Source organism: Bos indicus x Bos taurus, chromosome 28, assembly GCF_003369695.1.
Source record: "Bos indicus x Bos taurus breed Angus x Brahman F1 hybrid chromosome 28, Bos_hybrid_MaternalHap_v2.0, whole genome shotgun sequence".
Lineage (NCBI taxonomy): Eukaryota > Metazoa > Chordata > Mammalia > Artiodactyla > Bovidae > Bos > Bos indicus x Bos taurus.
This window is the reverse complement of record NC_040103.1, coordinates 33,550,571-33,573,711: the sequence shown is the minus strand read 5'-3', so window position 1 is coordinate 33,573,711 and position 23,141 is coordinate 33,550,571. Positions and strand designations below refer to the sequence as shown.

Genomic DNA, 23,141 nt, shown 5'->3' with positions numbered 1-23,141 from the left:
TCAGAGGAAGCAGTGCTTAGTGTGGAGGGACAGGCATGGAGTTGAAATAGCCTGCAGCTGACCCTGCCTGACCCCTTCCTGGGTCTGCAAGCTGACTCCTATATGCTCTCCCAGCCTGGTAGGTGACCTGCCAGAGCTTGGAAACTCAACACTACCTTGCTAATTGTCTGTTGAGGTCACAGCAGCCCTGTCACCACCCATCCACCAGGACCACAGTCCCCGACCGGGCCAACTGGTTGAGCCGCTGTTCTGGGCACTCATGGGAAACAAGTGGCCTTTGTGGTGAGCCAGTGGACAGAGTGGCCGTCAGCATGGGAGAGGTGACTGCACACAGGCTTCCAGGCTGGGTGGGGCCCCGGGCAGCAGGCTCTGAGCTGGGAGACCCACCCCAGACTCCATTTTTGTTGTCTGCCTCTCAAGGTCTCTTTGTTTTTCTGGGGTACGCAGAGTTTTGGGGATTGCTGCTCTCTCTTTTTGGTTGCTATTAAAAATGATGTTTCCTAGTGTTTTTATCATGCCCGTATCGAGAAACCTCACTGGTTACTCTCCTGGCACAGGCCCAGGTCTGGGAGGTTGCCTGTGGGCTGTGAGCCTTCCTCACGGCCAGGTTTTGACATGTCTGCTTGAGATGCAGACACACTGGGGAAATGAGACTCTGGAAGATTGAAGTGTTTCAGTTTTGGCAAATCTTCTTCAGTTATCTTGAGGGAGTCTCTCCATCACTCCGCACCAAACACAAACCCCAGACACACCATGCAGGCTCCTGAAGACCACACACCTCAGAGGAATGCGGTCTGTAGTAGGTGACTTGGCTTAACGAGGTTTTTAGTGCATGAAACTTTAGAGGAAGATGCATTTAGTAACAGGGGCTGGAATGGTCCTTACAGATGTCCCTGCCTCAGAATTCCTTCCATCTGCCTGAAGCATGCTGATGGCATGAAGGTGGGTTTGGGCAGAAGCCTGTCTGTCTTTTGAGACGGTTTAAAGAGGCTCTAATGAATAAGCTTAGAATGAAAAAGTGACTGGCGTTTTAAAGTGGTTCAGAAGAATTGGTATCAGCAGCTGAAACAGTGTCCAGCAGCTTTTCCTGTGAATATTAGTCATACGTTTAACCCCGTCACCTAATCCTGTTCCAATGGGAATTCTGCTTTCACTGTCTGCATGGTCGCCTCTCCCCGCCCCAGCAGTTCTGTATGTGTGGGTCTGTGTGTGTGTGTGTTTGCTTGTGCGCGTATTTTGTTGTGTCATTTCCCTCTCCAGGACCTTGGAGCTTATCAGGAGGGAAGCTGTGCTAACACAGACTGGTACATCCTCGCAGGAGCTGCAGAAGAAGGGGCACTCTCTTCCCATGCGGCCCCGCCCTGTCTGCCTGTGATTGACAGCGAGGGGCAGCGTAGAGAGGCGCCTGCTGCTTGTCGCCTCCTGGTTATTCAGCCAGCTCTTCTGCACTTCGTGTTTGCTCTGTTCTCTGGTGCTCCTGACAGCCCTCCCCACCCGCCTCTCTCATCTTTGATGTTGTTGCCATGGACAGAAAGCTGGGAAAATGAAAGAACAGGTTGTAGACTCAGAATGTTTGCCCCCAAGGAAAGCGCATGTTTGCACAAAATCTGGTCTGACAGTTTCCATTTAAACTAAGAAGTTGGGGGCCCAGCAGGCCCTAGGAGATATGAAAATTGGCGCTTTGTTGGGCTGCATGCTGATGGTAGCTCTGTATCTGAGCTCCATCTGTCACTGGAGATTCGCATTTTTCAGATGAAAATCACTGTCTGGCCACGGGCGACCACACCGCTGCTGTGAGCTGTGAGCGTGCTGCATTTCGCTTTGGAGCCTGCCTGTCTGCCCCTCAAGGTCTCTTCTTTGTTCTTCTGAAATGTGATGAAATGGAACATGCTTTTAAAAATAGATGTTTTCGGGAGATGGGCTGACTAGGGTTATTGGCCGTGACGGTCTTCTTTTTGCCCCGTGAGTCCCTTATCTCATCTTGGCTGATGGGACACTGGCAAAGGTTGCTTTTATTTTTTTCCCCCTTTTTATTCTTAATTGTGTTTCCAAAGATATTCCTTTTGATCATTTATTTATTTGCACACAGGCTGAAGAGTCTATAGAATTCATTAACAGAGTTAACTTTTTGAATATTTTTTTTCCTGATGATGAAAACAGTATTCATTTAAAAAAGAAAAAAAGACACCAGAACTATTCATGGTAGACAACAGAGTTTCCTTAAGTGGCTGTTGGGAGGCCTGAGGGTGACGAGGAAGGCAGTGGTCTCAGATGGTGGTCATCGGTGGTCCGGGTGGGCAGGGCCATTCTGGGATAATACTGGAGCTGCTGAGTGGGTGGGGGACAGGCAGAGGGAGCAGGGTTTGGCTTAGAGGCAGCTCAGGGGTAAAGGTGCAGGGCCCAGAACTGGGGACATTTGTTCCAAGTCTAGCTGAATAATCTATGTCTGGCTCCTTCATCTTTCTGAGCTACAGGAACCTTGTCTATAAATTGAGGCTAATAGCAGTATCCCTTTTCTGGAGTGTGTGAGTTTTAAGTAGGATAGCATTTTTATAAAGAAGATTTATTTATTTTTGGCTGTGCTGAGTCTTCATTGCCACGTGTGGGCTTGCTCTAGTTGCGGCAGGGGAACTACTCTTCGTTCTGGTGCATGGACTTCTTGTGATGGCTTCTCTTGTGGAGTACACACTCCAGTCTCTCAAGCTTCAGCGGTTGTGGTTCCTGGGCTTGTTTGCTCCTTGGCATGTGGGACTTTCCCCAACCAAGGACTGATCCCGTGTCCTGTGCATTGGCAGGTGGATTCTTAACTGCTCGACCACCAGGGAAACCCAGGATAAAGGATTCATTTGACAGTTTTCCATGGCTTTCACTGTGGACAATGTCTGTGTTAGATAGGGCTGTGCAAAGCCTGGCACGGTAGCAACTGGATGAGTGTGGAAGGGCTGCTGTAACAAAGTACCACAGACTTGGGGGCTCAGTCGATGGGCGTCTATTGTCTCACAGTCCTGGCGACTGCAAGTCCCTGATCAGGGTGTCAGCAGGGCTGGTTTCTTGTGAGACCTGTCTCTTGCATTGGCTTATAGACAGCCATCTTCTCTCTGTATCCTCAAGGGTCTTTCTTCTGTGTGTGTGCACTTGTCTATGTCCAAATTTCCTCTTCTTAGAAAGATTAGGGCCCACCCTACTGACCTGGTGTTAATTGGATTTCCTCTTTGAAGACCCCATCTCTAAACAGAGTCACATGCTGCGATTCTGGGGAGTTAGGACTTTGACATTTGAATTTCAGAGGGAACACAATTCAGCCCTTTGCAGATTATTTCTATTATGTGTGGTTCTGTAGTGATGAGGGACCCTGAAGCTGGCCTTGGCACTGTCTCCAGCTCGCCACATCACCTGGCTCCGTGTGTCTCCTCTGGACATCTGTAGAAGGTCAAGGCTGGGTGGCATAGGGACCCCGTAAGCTCTGAGGAGGCTGAAGTGCAACTGAGAACAAGGATCCAGCTGTTACTCTTCAAGCTTTAACTAAGCATTGGCCTTGTGCTGGGGCCGGGCATGGCAGGCACAGCACAGTGACGCTAGCACGGGGATTCCCATTGACTCAAGGACCCTGAGTGCGTGTGCCGTCAGGGTTCCCTGCAGGTGGCCAGTGTGCCAGGAGCTGGGAGGACCCTGAGGTCTCTGGGGACTGGTGTGCTTTGGTTTCATTTGCTACACTCTGTGGTTGTGGATGTGGATTTTTTTTTTTCCTTCTCCTTGCACAAGAAAAGTGAAATACCTTCTTTTGTTATCATGATCAACTTTGTCTCTTGAGGATTGCCTTTGTGTGTGAAAGGTAACCCACATTTGTGCATTTGAAATACTTTTGTGATCTCCTCCCCCTTCTCAGAAGCCTGGGGCGTTCTTGACTTCCAGGACTGAGGGGCTGGGGCTTTCCGGGATCAAAGTCATTGTAGGATTATGTGATGCTTGGTGGGGTTTGGATCACAGGAGAGGGAGGGAGATAAAGGTGCCTTCCCCACCCCCCTCCACTGTTTTTCATTTGTTTTGCTTTTTGCTACCAGTTTTTCTGATGTGGTAAAGTAAACCTACAATTTACCATCTTAACCGTCAATATTATCAATAAAAACATTCATAGTGTGCTACTATCCCTGCCATCCATCTCCAAACCTAAAATCCTTCAGTGATCATACCTCCCCCATTTCCTGGGGCTGAATGGGGACAATTCGTAGATTGTGTGTGGCCAGATTTTGCCTGGGGTAGGGTGTAGGGGGAACTCTTATTTCTTCATTTGAGGAAAGAGTGGCCATGGGCCCATTTTCTGGGCTTTGGAGTAGGTGATTGGTTATGTACTCAGGTTTAAGGTAAATGTGAACGCTGGATTTGATGAAATTATAGGTTAGAAACTGGAACATGATGGAAGGCTTTGTTGCAAGATTCTAGGGAAAAGGATGCTCTTGATGTTTCACCTTTATCTGTGGCGGGGTGCAGGAGATGGCTGGCAAAAGGAGAGCACTGCTTGAGTGTGTTCATGCAGTGGGTCGCAGCCCAAGTGCTCTCCCCTGTTGGGGTGTGACAGCATCTGGTGGTGGTTGTTTAGCCTGCTCAGTTGTGTCCAACTCTTTGCGACCCCATGGACTGCAGCACACCAGGCTTCCCTGTCCTTCACCATCTCCCGGAACTGGTTCGAACTCATGTCCATTGAGTCAGTGATGCCATACAACCATCTTGACTTCTGTTGTCCCCTTCTCCTCCTGCCCTCAATCTTTCCCAGCATCAGGGTCTTTTCTAATGAGTTGGCTCTTCACATCAGGTGGCCAAAGTATTGGCGCTTCAGCTTCAGTATTTGGTACCTGAGCAGATTCCTGCAGGTGAGTACATGTAGCTGTCCTTTTTGTAAAACTTTGTAAAATGTCCCTGTGGTTTTGAAAATGGACTCCTTTCATCTTCTTCTGAAGGTCCTTTAAAAATCCATAAAAGCATTGTGCAAATAAGTGTGAATCTCTCTGGGTGATGTCACCTTATCCGAGAGGAAAAGGCATGCAAAGTGTCCCAGGGCTCTTGGGTGGGACAGCTGCTTACTTGGGGCAGGACCTCTGGGAGACCCCTGGAGGGCCACACTCTTCTCTATACTGTTGTTTCTCAGAGCCTCAAGCAAAGAATAGATGAGATCATTGTCCTTTTATTTTCCCTGAGGGCCCTTTAGGTCCTGGGCATTTAAAGAGTGTTGGAGAAACAGATTGGATTTGAGAGTTAATCCTCGTCAGTGATTGATTGTAGTAAGCTTGCTAGGAGCTGGGAACCTTGAAATAGTGTTTCTGTTCGTGGACTGGCCCTTAGGAACAGCACAGATCAGGAGCAATGCCTACGTACCTCCTGGTCTTGGCCTTGGCAGACGTCACTGACCCATCCTGGGCTCCTTTCCTAAGCACAGGTGTAGCCTCACGCTCCTTAAGCACAGCAGGCAGTTGTCACAAGACATGGCAGTTCTTTCACGATGAACCTCTTGCCTTTTCTGTTCTAATCCAAGCCCTGCAGTTTTGGTGGAGAAACCAAAGCCAATCAATAGCCATACTTCATTAGCAGAACAGCACTGACCTCCAGATGACCGAATCAAATGTTTGTGCTCTGTGTCCTAGCCTAGCATTTGGCATGGCAGACCAGCCCCTCCGACCACTCTACCCCACTGCCTTCGGGAAGGCTTAATTCTCTTATTCCGCCTGTTTCCCCAAGTAGTCTTTCCGTGTCTCTTTCTGAAATTTGTATTCCTTCTCCTGTCCCCACAGTTCACATGTCCTAGGATTTTGTCCTGTATGTGCTTAGAACAGTAAGCTTCTCAGGTGACTAAGTGGTAAAGAATCTACCTGCCAAATAGGAGACTTGGATTCCATCCCTGGATCAGGAAGATCCCCTGGAGAAGGAAATGGCAACTCACTCCAGTATTCTTGCCTGGGACATCTCATGGACAGGGGAGCCTGGTGGGCTACGGTCCATGGGGTTGCAATAGAGTCAGACGTGACTTAGTGACTTCACCAACAACATAGTGCTTGGAACAATACTTCCTGCATGGGTACTATTTAGGAAGTCTTAGATCTGACCTTCCCCTTCCCCTCGCTTTTTTCTCACCCAAGGCCTTCACATTGCCAGTGAGCCACTCTAGGCTTGTCACTCATATCCTCCACGCTCTACGGGGTGACTGTGTTAGCTCGAACTTGGCTCCCCAGCTCCACTTTCTGACTGTCAGCAGCAGGGGACCTCCGCAGAGACTTCCTTTAGCACGTTCATTCAGCCTGAGCCTCAGCAGGGTCTCCTCGTCTCTCTTCACCAGCCTTCTTCAGTCCTCTGCCCCTGTTAACTGAAGTACCTTCCAGTACCTTCATCCCAACCCAGTATCACGCTCCACTTCTCCCCACCCACAGTTTCTTCATCCTAGCCTGTCCTCCCCTCTGCAGTCTCTGTGTCCCTGCTCAGCTCGCACGCCTGACCAGTGGTTCAGGGGAGCTCTTGCAGGAGCATCCTAACTGTTCTCTTTACTTCCAGGCCTTCCTCTTTCCATCCACCCTGATCACAAGTGCTGGAGACATTGTCCTGACGCTCATCCCTGCTGTCTTACTCCTGTGCTCAGAAGCTTGCAGTGTTCTTGACTTCCAGGACTGAGGGACTGGGGCTTTACTGGATCAAAGTTGTAGGATTTTGTGATGCTTAGTGGGGTTTGGATCACCCTGAAGCCCCAAAGATTTTGTATTATTTTAATGGAGAGGGAGGGAGATAAAGGTGGCTTCTGTGCCACCCCCCCTTCGCCCCCACTGTTTTTCATTTATTTTGGTTTTTGCTACCAGTTTTTCTGATGTGGGAGAGTAAACCTAGAATTTACCATCTTACCCATCAATGTTATTAATAAAAACATTCATAGTGTGCTGCCATCCCTGCCATCCCCCTCCAAAACTGTTTGCATCCTGCAAGACGAAAACTACACCCGTTAAATAGTGACTCCCTTTTCCCCTCTCACCCTGGCAGCCACTATCCTGCTTTCTCTACAGTTTTGACTGCTCTAAGTACTTCATAGAAATGGAACCAAACACTTTTTTTGTGTCTCTGTGACTGGCTTATTTCACTTGGCATAATGTCCTTAGAATTCATCCATGTTGTAGAAGACACCCAAATCGCTTGCCTTTTTAAGGTTGAGTAATATTTTATTGTATGTATATACCACATTTTGCTTATCATTTCGTGCATCAGTAGACACTCGTATTGCTTATACATTTCAGGTGTACCTTTGTGAATAATGCTACTATGACCATGGGTGTAGGATCACGTCTTTGAGACCCTCATTTCAGTGTTTTGGGGTGGATGCCCAAGATGGATATGTTGGATCATATAGTAATACTATTTTTGATTTTCTGTGACACCACCATACTAGTTTCCACAGTGGTTCTACCATTTTCCATTCCTACCAGTAGTACATAAGGGATCCAGTTTTTCCACATCTGTACCAAGACTTCCTATTTTATTTTTTTATAGTAGCCATCCTAAGCGATATGAGGTAGCTTCTCATTGTGGTTTGATTTGTATTTCCCTAATGGCTAGGGATGTTGAACATCTTTTCATGTAACTGTTGGCTATTTGTATATCTTTTTTGGAGAAATGTCTATCAAGTCATGCCTAATTCTGAGCATTTTCTGTTGTTGAGTTTTAGGAGTTCTCTGTTCTGGGGCTTCCTAGGTGGTGCTAGTGGAAAAGAATCCGCCTGCCAGTGCAGGAGATATAAGAGACACAGGTTCAGTCCTTAGGTTGGAAGGGCATGGCACCCCACTCCAGTATTGTTGCCTAGAGAATCCCATGGACAGAGGAGCCTGGCAGGCTACAGTCCATAGGGTTGCAAAGAGTTGGACACAACTGAAGTGATTTAGCATTCACATACTGATACTAATTTCCTATCAGATATGTGATTTGCAAATATTTTCTCTGATTCTGTGTGTTGCCTTTTTACTCTGTTGACAGTGTTTTTCCATTTACCATTTTAAAAAATTTCGTGAAGTCCAGTATGTCTGTTTTTTCTTTTGTTGCTATGTCTCTGGTGTCATTTCCAAGAAATCCCTGCCAAATTCAGTATCTTGACATTTGCTAAAAGTTCTCTAGTTTTAGCCCTTATCTTTAAGACTTTGATTCCTTTTGAGTTAATTTTTGTATATGGTATTAGGAAAGGGTCCAAATTCTTCCTTTTACATGTGGATATCAAGTTTTCCCAGCATCATTTCTTGAAGACACTCTTCTTTCCTCATTGGATGGTCTTTCAGCACCTGTCAAAAATTACTCGACCATTATGCAAAGGTTAGTTTCTGGGCTCTGTGTTCTGTTCTATTAGTTTATATGTCTGCCTTTAAGCCAGTACCACACTGTTCTGATTTCTGCAGCTTTGTCCCCAGTCAAGAAGTGTGAGTCCTCCAGCTCTACTCTTCTTTTCCAAGATTGTTTTGGCTGTTTGGTGTTCCTGAGTGTATGGCCAGAGTGGGAGAGCCCAGGTCCATCCAGCTTCTGCTCCTGTGCGGTCACTTTGTACCTCCCATCCCTGTGGCAGGTGTCTCAGTAGGTTCAAACTCAGCAGGGCTGTTGGCGTGGTGGGAGGGTAAGTGGCTTTCCTCCTTGATCTCAGAGTCCTGGGGACCCAGACTGAGCTGCCTTGGTGGTCAGTAATAGCCAAGGCACCACACAAAGCATGCAAGGGAGAGGTGTCAATGCTGTTGAAGGAAGAGGGGGGCGAATGGCAACTCGTTGCTGATGAAGACAAGACCTTTCCTTTGTGATGACCGTCTCTGGCCTCTGGACTGAGTGTCCCTGACCTGTCCAGCCTGGGGTGTCATGTCCTTCCCCACTTCCTGGTCTGAGCCCAGGGCCTTTGCACTTGCTGTTCCTCTACCTGGAACAGTCTTCCTCCAGCACTCAGCTTCCTCCAGACTCCTTCAGGTCTCTGTTCAGATGTGACATCCCAGAGAGACCTCCCCTGACCCTTGTCCCACCATAGCCGCCTCCCTGCCCTACCCCACTCACCCTCCATTTTACCCTGCTATAATTTTCTTCATAGCACTCACTACCTAATGCAGTTTGCATTGGCTTGTTGAGTTATTTCTCTCCTATCCGCACTCCTTTGAACACCATGAGGGCAGGGACTCTCTGTCTTATTCTCTGCTGCATCCCCAGTTTGTTCACTAAGCATTTGGTGAAGCGGTGGGCTTTGTGTTCCCAGGGCAGGCACGCCTTCTAAGGGATGGTGTCTGTGCAGAGCACCATTATTCCATCTCTCTTGAAGGGCTGACCGATGCCCATATATGTGCAGGTGAGAGTCATGAGAAGGTTGGAGCGTGGCCTGGTGTGATGCTCAGCACACAGTGAACACTCTGTCTTGTTCTGTCTGATTCAGAGGACAAGAGATCGTCAAGTGAGGCTGGAAAGGCTTGGAATTGGCCATAGCTGGGCAGAATGATGCAAGGGGGTGGGAGGCCTCCTTATACCGAGGGGAAGAAAACAAAGGCATAGCAGGGCCGGATTCAGGTATCGGGAGCGGACACTCAAGGCTGAGAGCCAGGTAACAAGAATGGGAACTAACGTTTGTGGAGCGCGTGTCTGTGTGCCTGGCTCCGTCCCCAGGGCTTTACCTTTCCCCATTCAGTTCTCACAGGCCAGAATTCTTCCTATTTCATCAACCAGGAAATGAAGGGCAGAAAGTGGAAGCAGCTTGCTTACGGTCACACTGCTGGTAGGTGGCAAGCGTGAGCTCAGGGCGTGTGGGCCCAGGGCCTGTCCTTGTACCAGCAACCTCCGGTGCAAGGTTGTGGTGGAGGGCAGCACATGCCACTCAGTCACAGGCCAGACAGAGGAGGGTGCTGGTCTGTTGGACTCCTGGTGCTGATCAGTTTATTCCAGGGCGCACGCGCTCACTGTGCCGTGTCTGGCTGCAGCGCAGTGGAAGCTTGGCTGCCTGTGCCGCACTATTTCCTGTCCCACCTCGGTGTGTCCTCTTGGCTGCTGACTTAGGGGCGTGAGCTCTGGTGAGGGCAGTAGAGCAGTGACTCTGCAGCCGGCCCTTCTCCACTCTCTCGTCTGTGTTCTTTGTTTCGGGGGGCCCATCAGGTGTGGCTGTGCTCATTGATAATGAACACGCCCCATTACATCATTGCGTTTTAGTAGGAGACTCTTGAAGTCTGTCTCGGTCTCCTCCCTACCCTCTAGGGTGGAAATGATGACCAGCCCAGCCTCCCTTCCTTAAGCCATCCAGATCCTGCTTTGGGCCACTTCCTGGGCTTTCTAGGTCAGGTGACACCTGTCACCCAGCCTGGCCAGGAGGCACCAGCCTTCTCGTGTATGGCAGGGAGAAGGTGCTTTCCCCCCTGGAGGTGGGCATGTCGGGTACCTGAAGCAGGACTTTCTTGATCAATGTGCCAGGCTCCATGGCTGCTCCATTCCAGGGCCCCAGTCACTCCCTATCTCCTGAAATGTCTGGACTTGTCGGCCTCCAACCGTGGGTCTCCGCATTTACAATCTGGGGCCCTGTTGTTAAAGGAGGAGGAAGCTGAGGCCCTAGGGAGGGGCATAGCTGCACTGAACTGTGGTTCTGCAATGGGGCTTCTCAGCAGCCAGAGGCGCTCACCCTCCCAGCAGCTCCCGAGGTCCTTAGAAGCAACAGAGGCAGGCTCAGCACACAGCACTTTCACCTGCCTGCCTCCTTCTCATACCTACAGTTCAGGGAGTCAAGTGTCTCAGCACCCAGCACGGTCTGGACATGGGATGGGAGGAAGGAGTAGCAAGTGTCAGGGCCATAAGCCACAGCTCACCCCTCTTTCCTTCCTCTCACTTCTAGTCCCCAGGCCCCGCTCAGCTCACAGTGTCTGGCTCGGAAGGCACAAGCCCTCTCTGGGGGATTCCAAACTGTGAGGCCCTGGACAGGGGCAGCCCTGCTCTGAGACTTCTCACATACACAGAGGGGTGGGTTCTGCCTACGTCTCCTCCAGGCTGACTGGCTTCTTGGTGCTTGTCCAAGTCCACCAGCCTCCAGGCTCCTTCCTCCATGAAGTCTCCCCGGACTGCCAGACCTTTAGAGCTGGGCAGCAGTGTTGTGACTAGGGGTCAGGAGCACAGATGTTGAGCTGGACTGTCTGGGTTTGTATCCTGTTCACCCCATGACCTTAAGCAAGTGACTTCATTGTTGTAACCCTTTGTTTTCTCCTCTGTCATTGCAGGTGTGATGACAACCTCAGGGTTAGTGTGGGAATTCACTGAGAGAATACATGCAGAGTTTAGTACATCCCAGCGCTTACAGGGCTCAGTATCAGCTGCTGCTGTTATTATGACTGGTGTTGTTATTATTAGTGCTCTGCAGCCCAGCAGTTTGTCATTGTGGACTGTTCAGCCCTGTCACCCTGGCAGACAGCTTTCCTTATGGGTAACCCAAGGATTGAGGACAGCGGGGTTGGAAGGTCTGGTTTGACTGCAGGAGCAGCAGCCGACCCTCGGGGTGCTGGCGGGGCCAAGCGCTGTGTCACGGCCTTTTCACATTAATTCAGTTGATACTCTGTGAGGTTAGTACTCCTCTCGTCCCATTTTACAGACGCGCATGTGGAGGCAGTGAGAGGCTGAGGGTACACAGCCGCTAAGGGGCAGAGCTGGGAGTTGAACCCAGGCTGAAGGTACCGTCAGTCTTCTGGTCACTGCTCCCTTGGGTTTGCAGATGGGCCCCAGGCTCAGAGAAGGGAAGGGCCTTCCATAGACTCTCAGCAGGCAAGTCGCCTCTTGAGCCCCTGGCTTCTCTTCTGTCTCTTAAACCCAGCCCAGTGTCAGGCTCACAGGGCTTAGCCGTGTGCTAGGACTGTCGGACGCAGGTGGGCGTGAGAGTGACTGGTTGCCCTCGGCCGGCCATCCGTGGGTGGTCAGCTCTGAGCCGGAGGGAGGGTTCTGGGCTGGGACAGGTGGCCTGGTGGTGATCCTTCCCGCCCTGTCGCAGAGCCCCCAGGGAAGAGCGGCTTGCTTCCTGGGTGCTGGGGGAGGTGCATGTCCTCCCAGAGCCCAGAGCTGTGTCGCTCGGCGCCTCAGGCTGGAGCACTGAGAGGACTCTGCCTGCTGATGGAGGCTGGAGCAAACCCCTTCGGTTCTCAGTTTCTTGGGGAGGAAGCGTGAGTCACCGGGGGCCTTTACAAGCCCCAGGTGAATGGAGGGGTGTGTTCTGGGGGGGGCGGGCGGGACGGCGGGGGGAGGTGCACAGGCCCCAGGAGGGGGCCTCGGAGGGCTGGGCGTTCTGTTACCGCTTGGGTGATTTTACTGGAAGTTCTTTTGAAGTGGTCTCTGTGACCCAGTGGGGCTGAGTCACAGAGTAAATACAATTAGCATTGCGGCCTCTGGGGAAGGACGCAGACAATGCCTGTGGCCCAGGCCAGTCCCGTCTGCCAGCTCTCTCCCAGGGCTTCTGCCTGGCTCCCACACACGTCCCTGCCTGCCTGCTGACTCGGGTCAGCCTTGCTTTCAGTCCCCCTGTGGACCTCACTCCCTGCAGGCGTGTTAGAAATGCAGAGTCTCAGGCCCCACCCCAGGTCTCCCCAGCCAGAGCCTGCACCTTGACTGGTTCCCCAGGTAACTGCTGTGCAGGGAACCCCTTGTATCATCACTCTGCTCCACACGGCCATGAGAACCTGGCTCCCACTCTGCTCTCCTCTGGAACTCTGACGATCATGCGACTTTCTCCGGGTCCTCTCAGGACTTCTGCACTGGCTTGTCTGAGTTTGTGGCAACCGTCCGGAGTGTCAGTGCCTTGCTGTTCTGTGGGGGTGGAGGGGGAGGCGGTGGAGGCAGTAGTGGTGTGGGAAGCTGGCCCTCGTTCATCCAGACCTCTCTGAGAGGTGGAGGGTATGCCTTTGGGTTTGGGGTGGGCGGGCGGGGGGTGCAGGTGCCTTCAAGGGAACTCCTACCTGCTCACATGGCCAAGGGTGAGGGGCTTTGCGGGGCAGGGGAGCGTGCACAGTGAGATGGGACCCCTGTTGGCCTCCAGAATGGATTGTGAAATCCCAGGGGTAGGTGACGTCTGTCTCACCCCTCGGAAGCCCATCGCTTAGCAAAGACACCGCGTGACTTTGGAGGAAAGTGACTCCTTTTGCCTTTTCCCGACAGTCCCGACCACACAGGCTTTTAAAGACAACAATAGCCACAGAGACAAAGCATGACCAAGACAGTGTCGTCTTCGGACCTTTTTTTCCCCCTCGAATGACGTCTAAGGCCCTGGGAACATTGTAGAAACTGGACCTTGTCCAATTTTCATCGTCCCCCGGCAGCCCCAGCACTGGCTCCCAGGAGCCCTGCCAGCCAGCTCGGGGGAGGTAATGCCCGGAGATGCAGATAAAGATGTCATACTGCTCCCGGGTCAGGCCCCACAGCCCCATCAGGTCAGGACACAGGGGGCAGGGAAGAGGAACAGAGTGTGTTGGTTGGCCAGTTGACTCCTCCCAGCCAGGGGGGAAGGTGGGAGGAGAGAGAGAAGGGTGTCTGCCAAGTTTAATTAACAGTGGAAACTCACCGTGGGGGAGGAGAGAGACAATCTGCAGGGGAGGGGCGGTTTACTGGAAGATGGACCGCTGCTGATGCCAATAATGAGAAAGAGGCACAGCGTTCTGCAAGGAGCATCACCAGAGCACAGCCTGTGGTGTCATAAGCAGGGCTGGGCTGAGCTCAGATCTCTGAGGTGTGAGCGGGACGGTGTAGCGGTGCCTGCTTTATCTGAGTAGCTGTCTTTTGAAAACAGTCCTCCAACATACCGGCTGGTTTGGTATATTACTCCCTAACCCCTTTAACCACCCCCTGCCCCCCATGGCAGCAAAAAAAAAAAAATAATTAAGAAAATAGCAGTTGAGTTTAGCAGATAGGCATGCTGTTGTATTCTTGGTTTTTGAAGATACCCATGGATTGGCTGCATTGCACCTGACTTATTTCATAGATCTTTATGTCATGCTTGATATTTATGATAGGGGAAGAGGAATGCTGTGAGAATTTGAAATGCAGGATATAGCTCACTGAACATCGCTTACATATTTTTTAGTAGGATTGATAGACGACTTGCTGGGTTGCTGGGGGTTTTCTGGTTCTGTCTCCCTTCAGAGGATGTGCAGAGCCCACCTATGATATCCCTGCCAGGTGGGCACGGAGTGAATGCATGTGTTGTGAGAGCCCCCAGCACCTGGGTCTTCTCGGACCGAGGCAGTACTGACCGTTAGGCCACCCTGCCCTGCATCCAGCAGCTGTTTCAGGTGTGCTGTTGGAGGCCAGTTGAACAAGTTGAATCCCTTTGGGTGGTCCTTTCCAGTTCCCAAGCAAGCCTCTTCCATCCATGCTACGTGCCCAGAGGTTCTCCAGAGATTCTCAGAAAATGTGATAATGAGGCCATTGGCTGCCGCAGGCCACTGTTGCACTGCTTGCCATTATTGAAGTCCCTCTTTTCTAATTTTCTCTTTTCCCCTCTCTCCTTTCATCTGTTCGTTGCCCTGCCCTCTGTGTGTGGTCTTCATCTTTCCCCTCCACGTCTTCCCCATCCTTTCGGGGTCTTCCTTGTCCCCTGGTGCACCTCTTCGTCCCCTCATCCGTGAGTTTCCTTGCTCTTCTCCTTCTCCCCTGCTCACTCCATGTCTTTGTCCCTTTTCTTTCCCTTCTGAGGGTGTGCAGGTGTAGAGTAGCTAGTCAACAGTTGAGATGGGAGAGAACCTCTTAGATTTGACCCTGCATTTTTGATCCTGGAGTCCAAGGTCTCATTAATTCTTGGTTGCTTTCTGACACCAAAGCCCTAGGGCTCATTTAAAGGCTTTATTGCAAAAATCTCATCTCTGGCTCACCCACTTTGCCCAGTGCACACACGCCTTCATTGTGTAGTTCTTTCGGTTCCAAGAACAAAACATTGCATTCTTCCCATTGTCTTGTTTTATTTGACCCACCATCTCTGCATGTTGTGCTTTTTTCAACTCCCATTCAATCTCTGGGTCGATTCGCCCACCCTCTTGCTTTTGTGTCATCTGTAGTCTTGGTAAGCAAAGCACACCTTTGTTTCTGTTCATCATGGGAAACGTTATCTCTGAAATGCGTCAGGGGAAAGGACCTTCTGAGCCATCTGGTTGAACCCCTTCATGTTACAGACTTGAGAAACAGAGATCCAGAAAACCAAGGCCACTGGCCAGCTACTCACATGTGGATAAGAGCTGGGCTCAGATCTGGATTTCTTGACCCAGAGGTTTTTCCTGATACCAGGCAGGTAACATCCTAGCTTTGAAGATATTTGAATTCAAAGCAAACCATGGTGGTTATGTGTCTGCCACTAGGAGTCAACAAGTGTCAACCCCCCCGCCCTTGAAAAAACTTGTTATCCCCCAGCTTTGGTGACTGTGTAATTGCTCATAATTTTATGAGTAACTTTTACTAAGGGGGCAGCCACTGACTAAATTATTAAGGACTGAGCTTGAATACAGTTAGAACCTAAGAGCAGAACAGTCTGGCATGAAGAGCAAAAGCTTCACAGATGCTCACTTAGGCTCTGTTACTCTCTATATGGAAGCCAGAGTCACCCTGATACAAACCTGTAGGAAATCCCCAGGCCCCTTGTCACCCTGGGTGTGTGGCTCCCTTGCTAAGTAAGCCTTTTCCCAGATGTCCTGACAAGAAGCCAGCTGACTGACTCTAAGCTGTCCTCTGCCGTGCAGAGATCACTCAGAAGGTGGCCAAAGGTGAGGCGGAAGCTGGGGCCGAAACACCGCAGACGAGACCCTGTCGACCATGTCTCCCCTGCCCGGCCCGTGATTCTGCTGTCTAGTGCTTGCTGCGGTCCTGGTTCTCAGCCTGGCACCCACTGAAGTCAGTTGGTCTGACAGTGGTTTGGAGTGTAGACAAGTGAGCCTTTTGGGATCAGTAACAAACGGCCCCTCTTTCTGCCTGCAGGCTCCACCTACAGCGTCTTGTCCATCATGCCCTCAGACTCGGAGAGCAGCAGCTCACTCAGCAGTGTGGGTGAGTACCTCCTTCCTGGGGACCCCTCCTTTCCGGAGGACCTCAGGGAGGCGGGGGGCTAGGGCCGAGCCGGGGCAGCGCTGGGTACGTGGGTGGGAAGTTGGCTGTCACCTCCCTCGTGCAGTCATCTCTATTCGCCTGTTCGCTCATCGGCACGACCTCTTCCAGGAGGAGGCAGATCTCTGCTGTTAGCAGGGGCGTACGTGGTGGGGAGGTACCCATGTCACTATTTCTCCACTTTGTCAGGGCACAGGACTTCTCAGAGAGCCTGTTGTCCCCTGCCCTCAGCCCCCGGCCTCGTAGCACTTGGTGCCCACTGTCCAGGAGACCGACCCCTTTGGGAACTGTCCTTTGTGAGCAGGAACAGCCCACAGGGAGTGAGTATTGCCTTGAGGGCAGGAGTCGCCAGTTCATGCTGAATCGGGGTGTGTGTCTCTGCACGTGGGTTCCAGAAGCCGTAGAGGGAGGCTGTCCCTGCTGTCATTGGAGATGTCTCAGGGGAGGGAAGTTGTCACAGCCTTCCAGTCTTCCCGCATCTCCGTGGCCTGTCCCTGTGTCCCACCTGTCCTGCGTGGAACACCCAGGTGTGGCTCTGTGTCCTGGTCTGACCTTGACACCTTCGGTGGTGAGTCCTGGCGGTTTTGAGTCGGAAGGGCTCACAGATGTCCTCTGGTCCAGTTCTTTCCTTTTCCTGCAGTACACAAATGGGGAAATGGACACTCAGAGAGGGAACGTCTCGTGTCTGAGATTCTGGAACTAGCCAGGGAAAGGCCTCACTTCCGGGGTGGCAGAAGTGGGCTTACGATATAGTGGTGAGTAGGCAGATGCAGCCCTTGTGCTCATGGATCTTAGGGTCTACTGGGGCGATAGTCAGGTGAGTAGACACAGTAAGTAAGGTCAGAGTGATGAGAGGGGTACCAGAGGGAAGATTGTCTTCATTTTCTAGGGCTGTCCTAGCAAAGCACCATAAACTGAGTGGCTTACACTAGAGAACTTGACTCTGTCCAAATTCTGGAGGCCAGAGTCTTGAGATGAAGGTGTCGGCAAGGCCACGTGCCCTCGAGGACACCGGGAATGGGTCTTTCCAGGCTGCTTTCCTTCTGGTGGTGTGTTGGTGATCTCAGATCATCCTTGGCTTGTAGGTGCATCACTCTAGTCTCTGCATCCATCTTCACATGGTGTTCTCTCTCTGGATGTGTCTCCAAATTTTCTTTTAAAAACAGGACACCATTCACATTAGTTTTGGGACCTGCCCTACTCTAGTATGATCTTAACTAGATCATCTGTAAGGACTATATTTTCTAATAAGATCACATTCACGTTTACTGGGAATGAGGACTTTAGCATCCATCTGTGGGGCAAAGCTCAGCCCCTCAGAGGTCCCCACATCCTCCTTAGGGTTCAGGGAGAACTCTGCTGGGACCATAGTTCACTTTGCCCTGCCTGCTTTGGGTCGGTGAGATACAGGGGTTGAGTGGTGGAGTTGTGGGGATTTTGAACATGGGACTGGCTTTCAGGAAGTGCATGGTGGGGCAGTCAGGTTGAGTGCGGCAGTGGTAAGATGGGTTTTTTTTAAACTGAGCTGGTTGAGCTCTGAGCGCACCTCTCTTGCCCCACCCTTTTCCAGCTCCGTATTTCCCTTGGGAAAAAGGTACAGTGATCTAAGTAGCATCTGACCAACCCATTCACATCAAAGTGTTGGCTTTCCTAGGAGCATTTGGATTTTAAAAGGAGATTCTAGAGAGAGAGAGTGCTTAAACCACAGCAGTTATTGTTAATGGTGGGATTTCAGGCATGAGTAGGAAGTTTTTTTTTGTGCGGCTGGACCTTTGTATACTTTGAAGAAGCATCATGTCAGTGACCCACCAGCTGGCCCTTGGGATGGAGGGTCCCCAGTGTCCCTGGATACGTGTTGGCAGCCAGCAGAGAGCAGTGTTGTGTTGTATGTCACTGTCTGTGCCCAGTCTTGGATGCTCAAGATCTGCGTGCATCCCTTCAGGTCAAAACCTCTCTAGTTCCCCAGTAGCCAAGTTCTCCTCCTCTGCTTTTCTGCATAGAGTCAGCATTGACCTTGGGGCGAGTAGCCCCATTTCTCTGCAGGCTGACCTCAGTGTCCCCATGGCTGTATTGGCCAGAAGGCTTTTGGCTGCAGCAGGACGGAATACCTATTCATACTGCCTTAGACGAGAGAAATGTGTGATATCGTGTGGTAAAGGTGCTGAGAGTGGGCTAAGTACAAGTGTGACTTTGTGGGCCTCTGTGTGGCGTCTTCCCTCACGCTGATGGCAGGGGCAGCCGTCGCATCTGGACCTGACAGCGTCCTGGGCAACAGTGCTCATTGTGGGAACTGCTAGCCACACGTGGCTATTTAAATTCCAGTGAATTAATGTGAAATGAAATTTAAATCGCTAGTTTCAGTAGACACACTAGCCACATCGCAAGTGTTCTATAGCACCTGTGGCTAGTGGCTACTGTAGTAGATAGAGCAGATAAAAGAATGTCTCTATCATCACTAGTGGCCCAGAGGATGAAGGAGGTCATCTCCTCTTGTGTCTCCTGATGGGCAAAGAAGACTTTCCCAGAAGGTCTTCAGCACAGTCCCCAGTCCCTGTCTCTTGTCTGTGCCCAAACCACCACTCATGCAGTGTGGTCCTTGGACCAGCAGCACCCAGATAGATGATAGAAATGCACGTTCTTGGGCTTCAAAAGCTCTGAGGATGGGTCTCAGCATCCACTTTTAACAGCCCTCTTGTTTGGAGATGAGCTGACCTAACCTGGTCCCAGGCAAGGGCACTGGAATGTCTGTGGCCAGCTTGGACCAGTTCCTTGGAATGGAGTGAATGGAGGGTCAGCCATGGCCCACTGCAGCACCTTCAGGAGGAATTCCCCCTGGCTCAGCCGCACCTAATGATGGGCAGAGCACTTCCTTTCCTGGCCGTCTTAGGCACACCATGGCCCTGGCTGAGGGGCTGATGAGTCAGATGGAGACTGGCTGTTTTTGTTTGTTATGGTCTTTCTCCATGAACCTAAGGAAAGGCAAGGTCTTATAATAAAAATATCATTTCACTTTCCTACTCATATCTCCCTAACCAAGAATGTTTGGGAAAAGAGCAAGTTATACACAGCTAAGAGAAAATTGGTAGGTGGAACCACCTGGCTGCCCCTCGCTTCTTCCCAGCTTCCATCAGGTCCTCAGGTAGTCTGTCCATTTTAGCTTTCCAGCCTGACCCTGCTAACAACATACCAACAGACCTAAATGTTGCCATATCTTTTCTAGGCAATTTTCATCAGCTGAGCACATGTGGCTTCTTTGCAGCTTTCCCCCACCCATGTGGCCTGTTATTTAAGTAGGCCCCATGGATCTGCCCAGGGGAGGCACACTCTTTACAGACAATCCTTTTTTTTTCTCCCCATTCATCCTGACCTCATTTCTCAGGTGCCTTTCCCCACTGCCCCCCGCCCCCCCGCCCCCCCCCGCCCCATCTTGGGTAACTAGAGAAGTTTTAAGAATAAGAGAGATTTTTGGGCAACATTTTTAAAATGAGCCTTACATTTCATACAAATTGAAGTAACAGGGGAGCTTTCTTATTAAAGAGAGAGATGTCCTGGTTTGTTGGCAGGAAAAAGAGCTGGAGGGCTTCCTTACTATCCCAGCAAAGATTCCTTGAAAGTGCAGCTTCCGGTTGAAAGGATGGTGGGGTGAATGAGCATTGAGGCAGGGTTGCACCTTGACCCCGTGCCCTCTGACCCTTCCTTCTCTGGTCCCTTTGGGCCTGGGGCCTGTTTTTTTCTCAGTTTATCAGATGGACAGGCTTCCCTGGTGGCTCAGATGGTAAAGAATCTGTCTGAATGTGGGAGACCTGGGTTTGATCCCTAGGTTGGGAAGATTCCCTGGAGAAGGAAGTGGCAACCCACTCCAGTATTCTTGCCGGGATAATCCCATGGGCAGAGAAGCCTGGTGGGCTGCAGCCATAGCGCCACACAGAGTCAGACGCGAATGAGCGACTTTCACTTCACTTTAGATGAAGTGATGGGAGTGCCTTGTCCCCCTGGAGCCTGTGCTCCACACTCATAGCGATCACAGAGGACCTGGCTCCAGGGTTCACAGGCTAGCCAGGTATCTTAGTCTGCCTAGGCTGCTATCACAGACACTAGACTGGGCAGTTCAGAAACAGCACGCATGCATTCTCACCATCCCGGGAAGCTCGTGAGTCAAGGTCAAGGCAGAGTCAGTGTCCTGGGTTGGGGAGGCACTTCCTGGTTCACAGATGGTGCCTTCCCCTTGTAACCTCACATGGCAGGAAGGGGAAGAGCTTTCTAGGGTCTCCTTAATAAGGCCACTAATTCCATTCATGTGGGCTCCACCCTCATGACCTGATCACTTCCCAAAGGCCCCACATCCTAATACCACACCTAGGGCGGTAAGGACTTCAACATGGGAATTTGGTAGGGTACACCAACATGTGGACCATAGAGGTAAGCCACTGACCATTTTGCCTTGCGTAAAGCAAGGAAACCAAGGGGAAGGAGTAGCTGTTTCTACTGAGGGGTGTCAGTGAGCTCTAGGGAGGAGGTGGCCCTTGAGTGGGGTCTCCAGGAGTGGCGTTCTGGATGCAGGAGCGGCCTGGAAGCAACAGGCCTTTGCTGTCTGTCTTGATTTGGGTGTCTGCACACTGACCCCCAGCCAAGGATTCGAGAGCAAGTAGCTGATCTGGGAGATCTGGGAGCTGGGCGAGGCTGCTGCTGCTGCCCTGGAATCTCACCTCCTTCCTCTCCAAGTCCACGGGGAGCCCAGCTGCAGTCCTTTGCTGACCAAGCAGGGCATCCCCTGGACGTCAGTGGGCGATGCTTTTAAATGTAGTGGATCCTGGATGGCCAAAAGGTCAAGGGATTGGAAAACCACTCTGGGCAGCCACTGTAACTTTGGTTTATACCAGAGGTTCTCAAACTTTATGAGGAATCAAATTTACCTGGAGGTGGGTATTGGCTTCTCCCCCAGGGTTCCTGATTTGTTAGGTCTGGGTGGGGCCACAAATGAGTGTTTCTAACAAGCTCTATGAAGCTGAGCTGCTTCTGTATGTGAATTGTGTCTTCCTCAGTGGCTCTGGCTCTCCTGGGCTGGAGATGAGGATGGCTTGGTTTTGCTCGCTGAGGCTGGTGGTGACCGTGTTCTGTTGCTTTGCTTTGCTCCTGATGGTCAGGGTCTGAAGGAGGCTGAGCAGTTTACCTGGACATCCCGACTCCGCCCGACCACCTTTGGCCAGTGCCTGTATTCTCCTTGGCCTCTGGTGCCGCAGGTCAGCCGGGCTCGGAAGCAGAGCTGTGACCTGTCTAGCTGTAAATAAGACTTGAGGAATGGCTTTCAGGGTCAGCTGTGGTGTGACATAGGAGCTTATAACCAAGAAGACTATCAGCTGCCAGGCTCTCACTGAGCCTCAGTGGTCCACGGAGGAGGCAACACGAGTCAGGGTAACCAGGAGGAGGGGCCAGGACTCACGATGGCCAACAGGCTGTGCTTCCCTCTCCTGTGCCCGCTCTCACACCAAGGCCCAGAAGAGTGATGGCTTTCTCTAAACTCCAGGGCCCACGCCAGCTTTCCTGGCGTCTTTTAGCACTCCTTTTGGGGCCATTTTAGTCCAGTCCAAATTGCTTAACCCCAGAATCCTACTCTGGACATAAAAAGGAAAAAGAAAATCTGCCTTAAATTTTTATTTTTTAATATTTATTTATTTATTTTAGCCATGCTGCTCAGTTTGCAGGCTCAGTTTCCCTCAGTTCAGTTCAGTTGCTCAGTTGTGTCCGACTCTTTGTGACCCCATGGACTGCAGCACAGCAGGCCTCCCATCACCAACTCCCGGAGTTTACCCAAACTCATGTCCATTGAGTCGGTGATGCCATCCAACCATCTCATCCTCTGTCATCTCCTTCTCCTCCCGCCTTCAATCTTTCCCAGGATCAGGGTCTTTTCCCAGGAGTCAGTTCTTTGCCTCAGGTGGCCAAAGTATTGGAGTTTCAGCTTCAACATCAGTCCTTCCAAAGAACACTCAGGACTGATCTCCTTTAGTATGGACTGGTTGGATCTCCTCACAGTCCAAGGGACTCGCAAGCGTCTTCTCCAACACCACAGTTCAAAAGCATCAATTCTTTGGCGCTTAGCTTTCTTTAGTCCAACTCTCACATCCATACATGACCACCGGAAAAACCAAAGCCTTGACTCAGTTTCCCTACTGTGGATTGAACCCTGGCCTTAGCAGTGAAAGTGCCAAATGTTGACCACCAGAGAGGTCCCCTGCTTTCTTTTCAAGCGGGTTCCAGATTTGGGAAGAGGAAGGAGTGAAGTGAGGGGGAGAGTGGACAATTTTGCATTTGAATCCAAAAGAACAACTGCACAAAGAGAGTTTGAGGCTTCTGTGGACACCTCATTTGACATCAGTTTTAATTTTGCTTCTTTAAACGGTTTCCTAAAAGCGCAGTGGCTGATGGGGTGGGGGTGACAAGCCACACCTCTCCTGGAGTGGTGGTTTCAGTGTTAGGGCACCATGCATTTGCGCTTTTTTTAAATCATGTTCATTGAGGTATGTACAGTAAAACTTATCCTTTTTAGTGTATAGCTTATCCTTTTTAGTGTATAGTTTGATGAGTTTTGACAAACACGTTAGCCATTTAACCAGTGCCACAATGAAGACACAGAGCAGTCGGCCTACCCTGAAGAATTCCCTTCTGTGACTTTGTGGTCAGCCTTTCTTGCCTCCACTCCCTCCAGCCCCCGTCAACCACTGATCTCTCTCCAGCCTCTGTAGTTTTGCCTTTTTCCAGATGTCATGTAAATGGAGTCATACGGTGTGCGGCCTTTTGGGTCTGGCTTCTTCCACTCAGCTTAGTGCGTTCGAGGGTTCCCATTCCCTCTGCCTTTGTGTGTACCAGCAGTTTGTGTGATGGTCAGTGCCTTTTTATTGCTGAGATGTATTCCATTATATGAATATAATAACACTGTCATTTATCCATTCAACAGCTGCTATAAACAGTTACGTGCTAGCTTTTGTGTGAACATAAATTTTCATTTCTTTTGTGTAAATATCTAGGAGTGGGATTACTGGGTGGTATGGTAAGTGCATGTTTAA

At 50.8% G+C, this 23,141-nt stretch overlaps 1 protein-coding gene across 8 annotated transcripts in view; it reads left to right on the top strand.

Annotated features, from left to right (window-relative positions):
- Positions 1 to 23,141, top strand: part of DLG5 (discs large MAGUK scaffold protein 5) — a 123,205-nt gene that overhangs the window by 34,713 nt on the left and 65,351 nt on the right. For 6 of the 8 annotated variants that reach the window (XM_027530836.1, XM_027530831.1, XM_027530832.1 and 3 more), the window contains exon 2: positions 15,952 to 16,020. The exons of the other annotated variants lie outside the window; for them this stretch is intronic. In XM_027530836.1, coding sequence (XP_027386637.1) covers positions 15,952 to 16,020 — 69 coding nt within the window. The remainder of the gene's footprint in view (positions 1 to 15,951; positions 16,021 to 23,141) is intronic. 8 annotated transcript variants of the gene reach the window in all.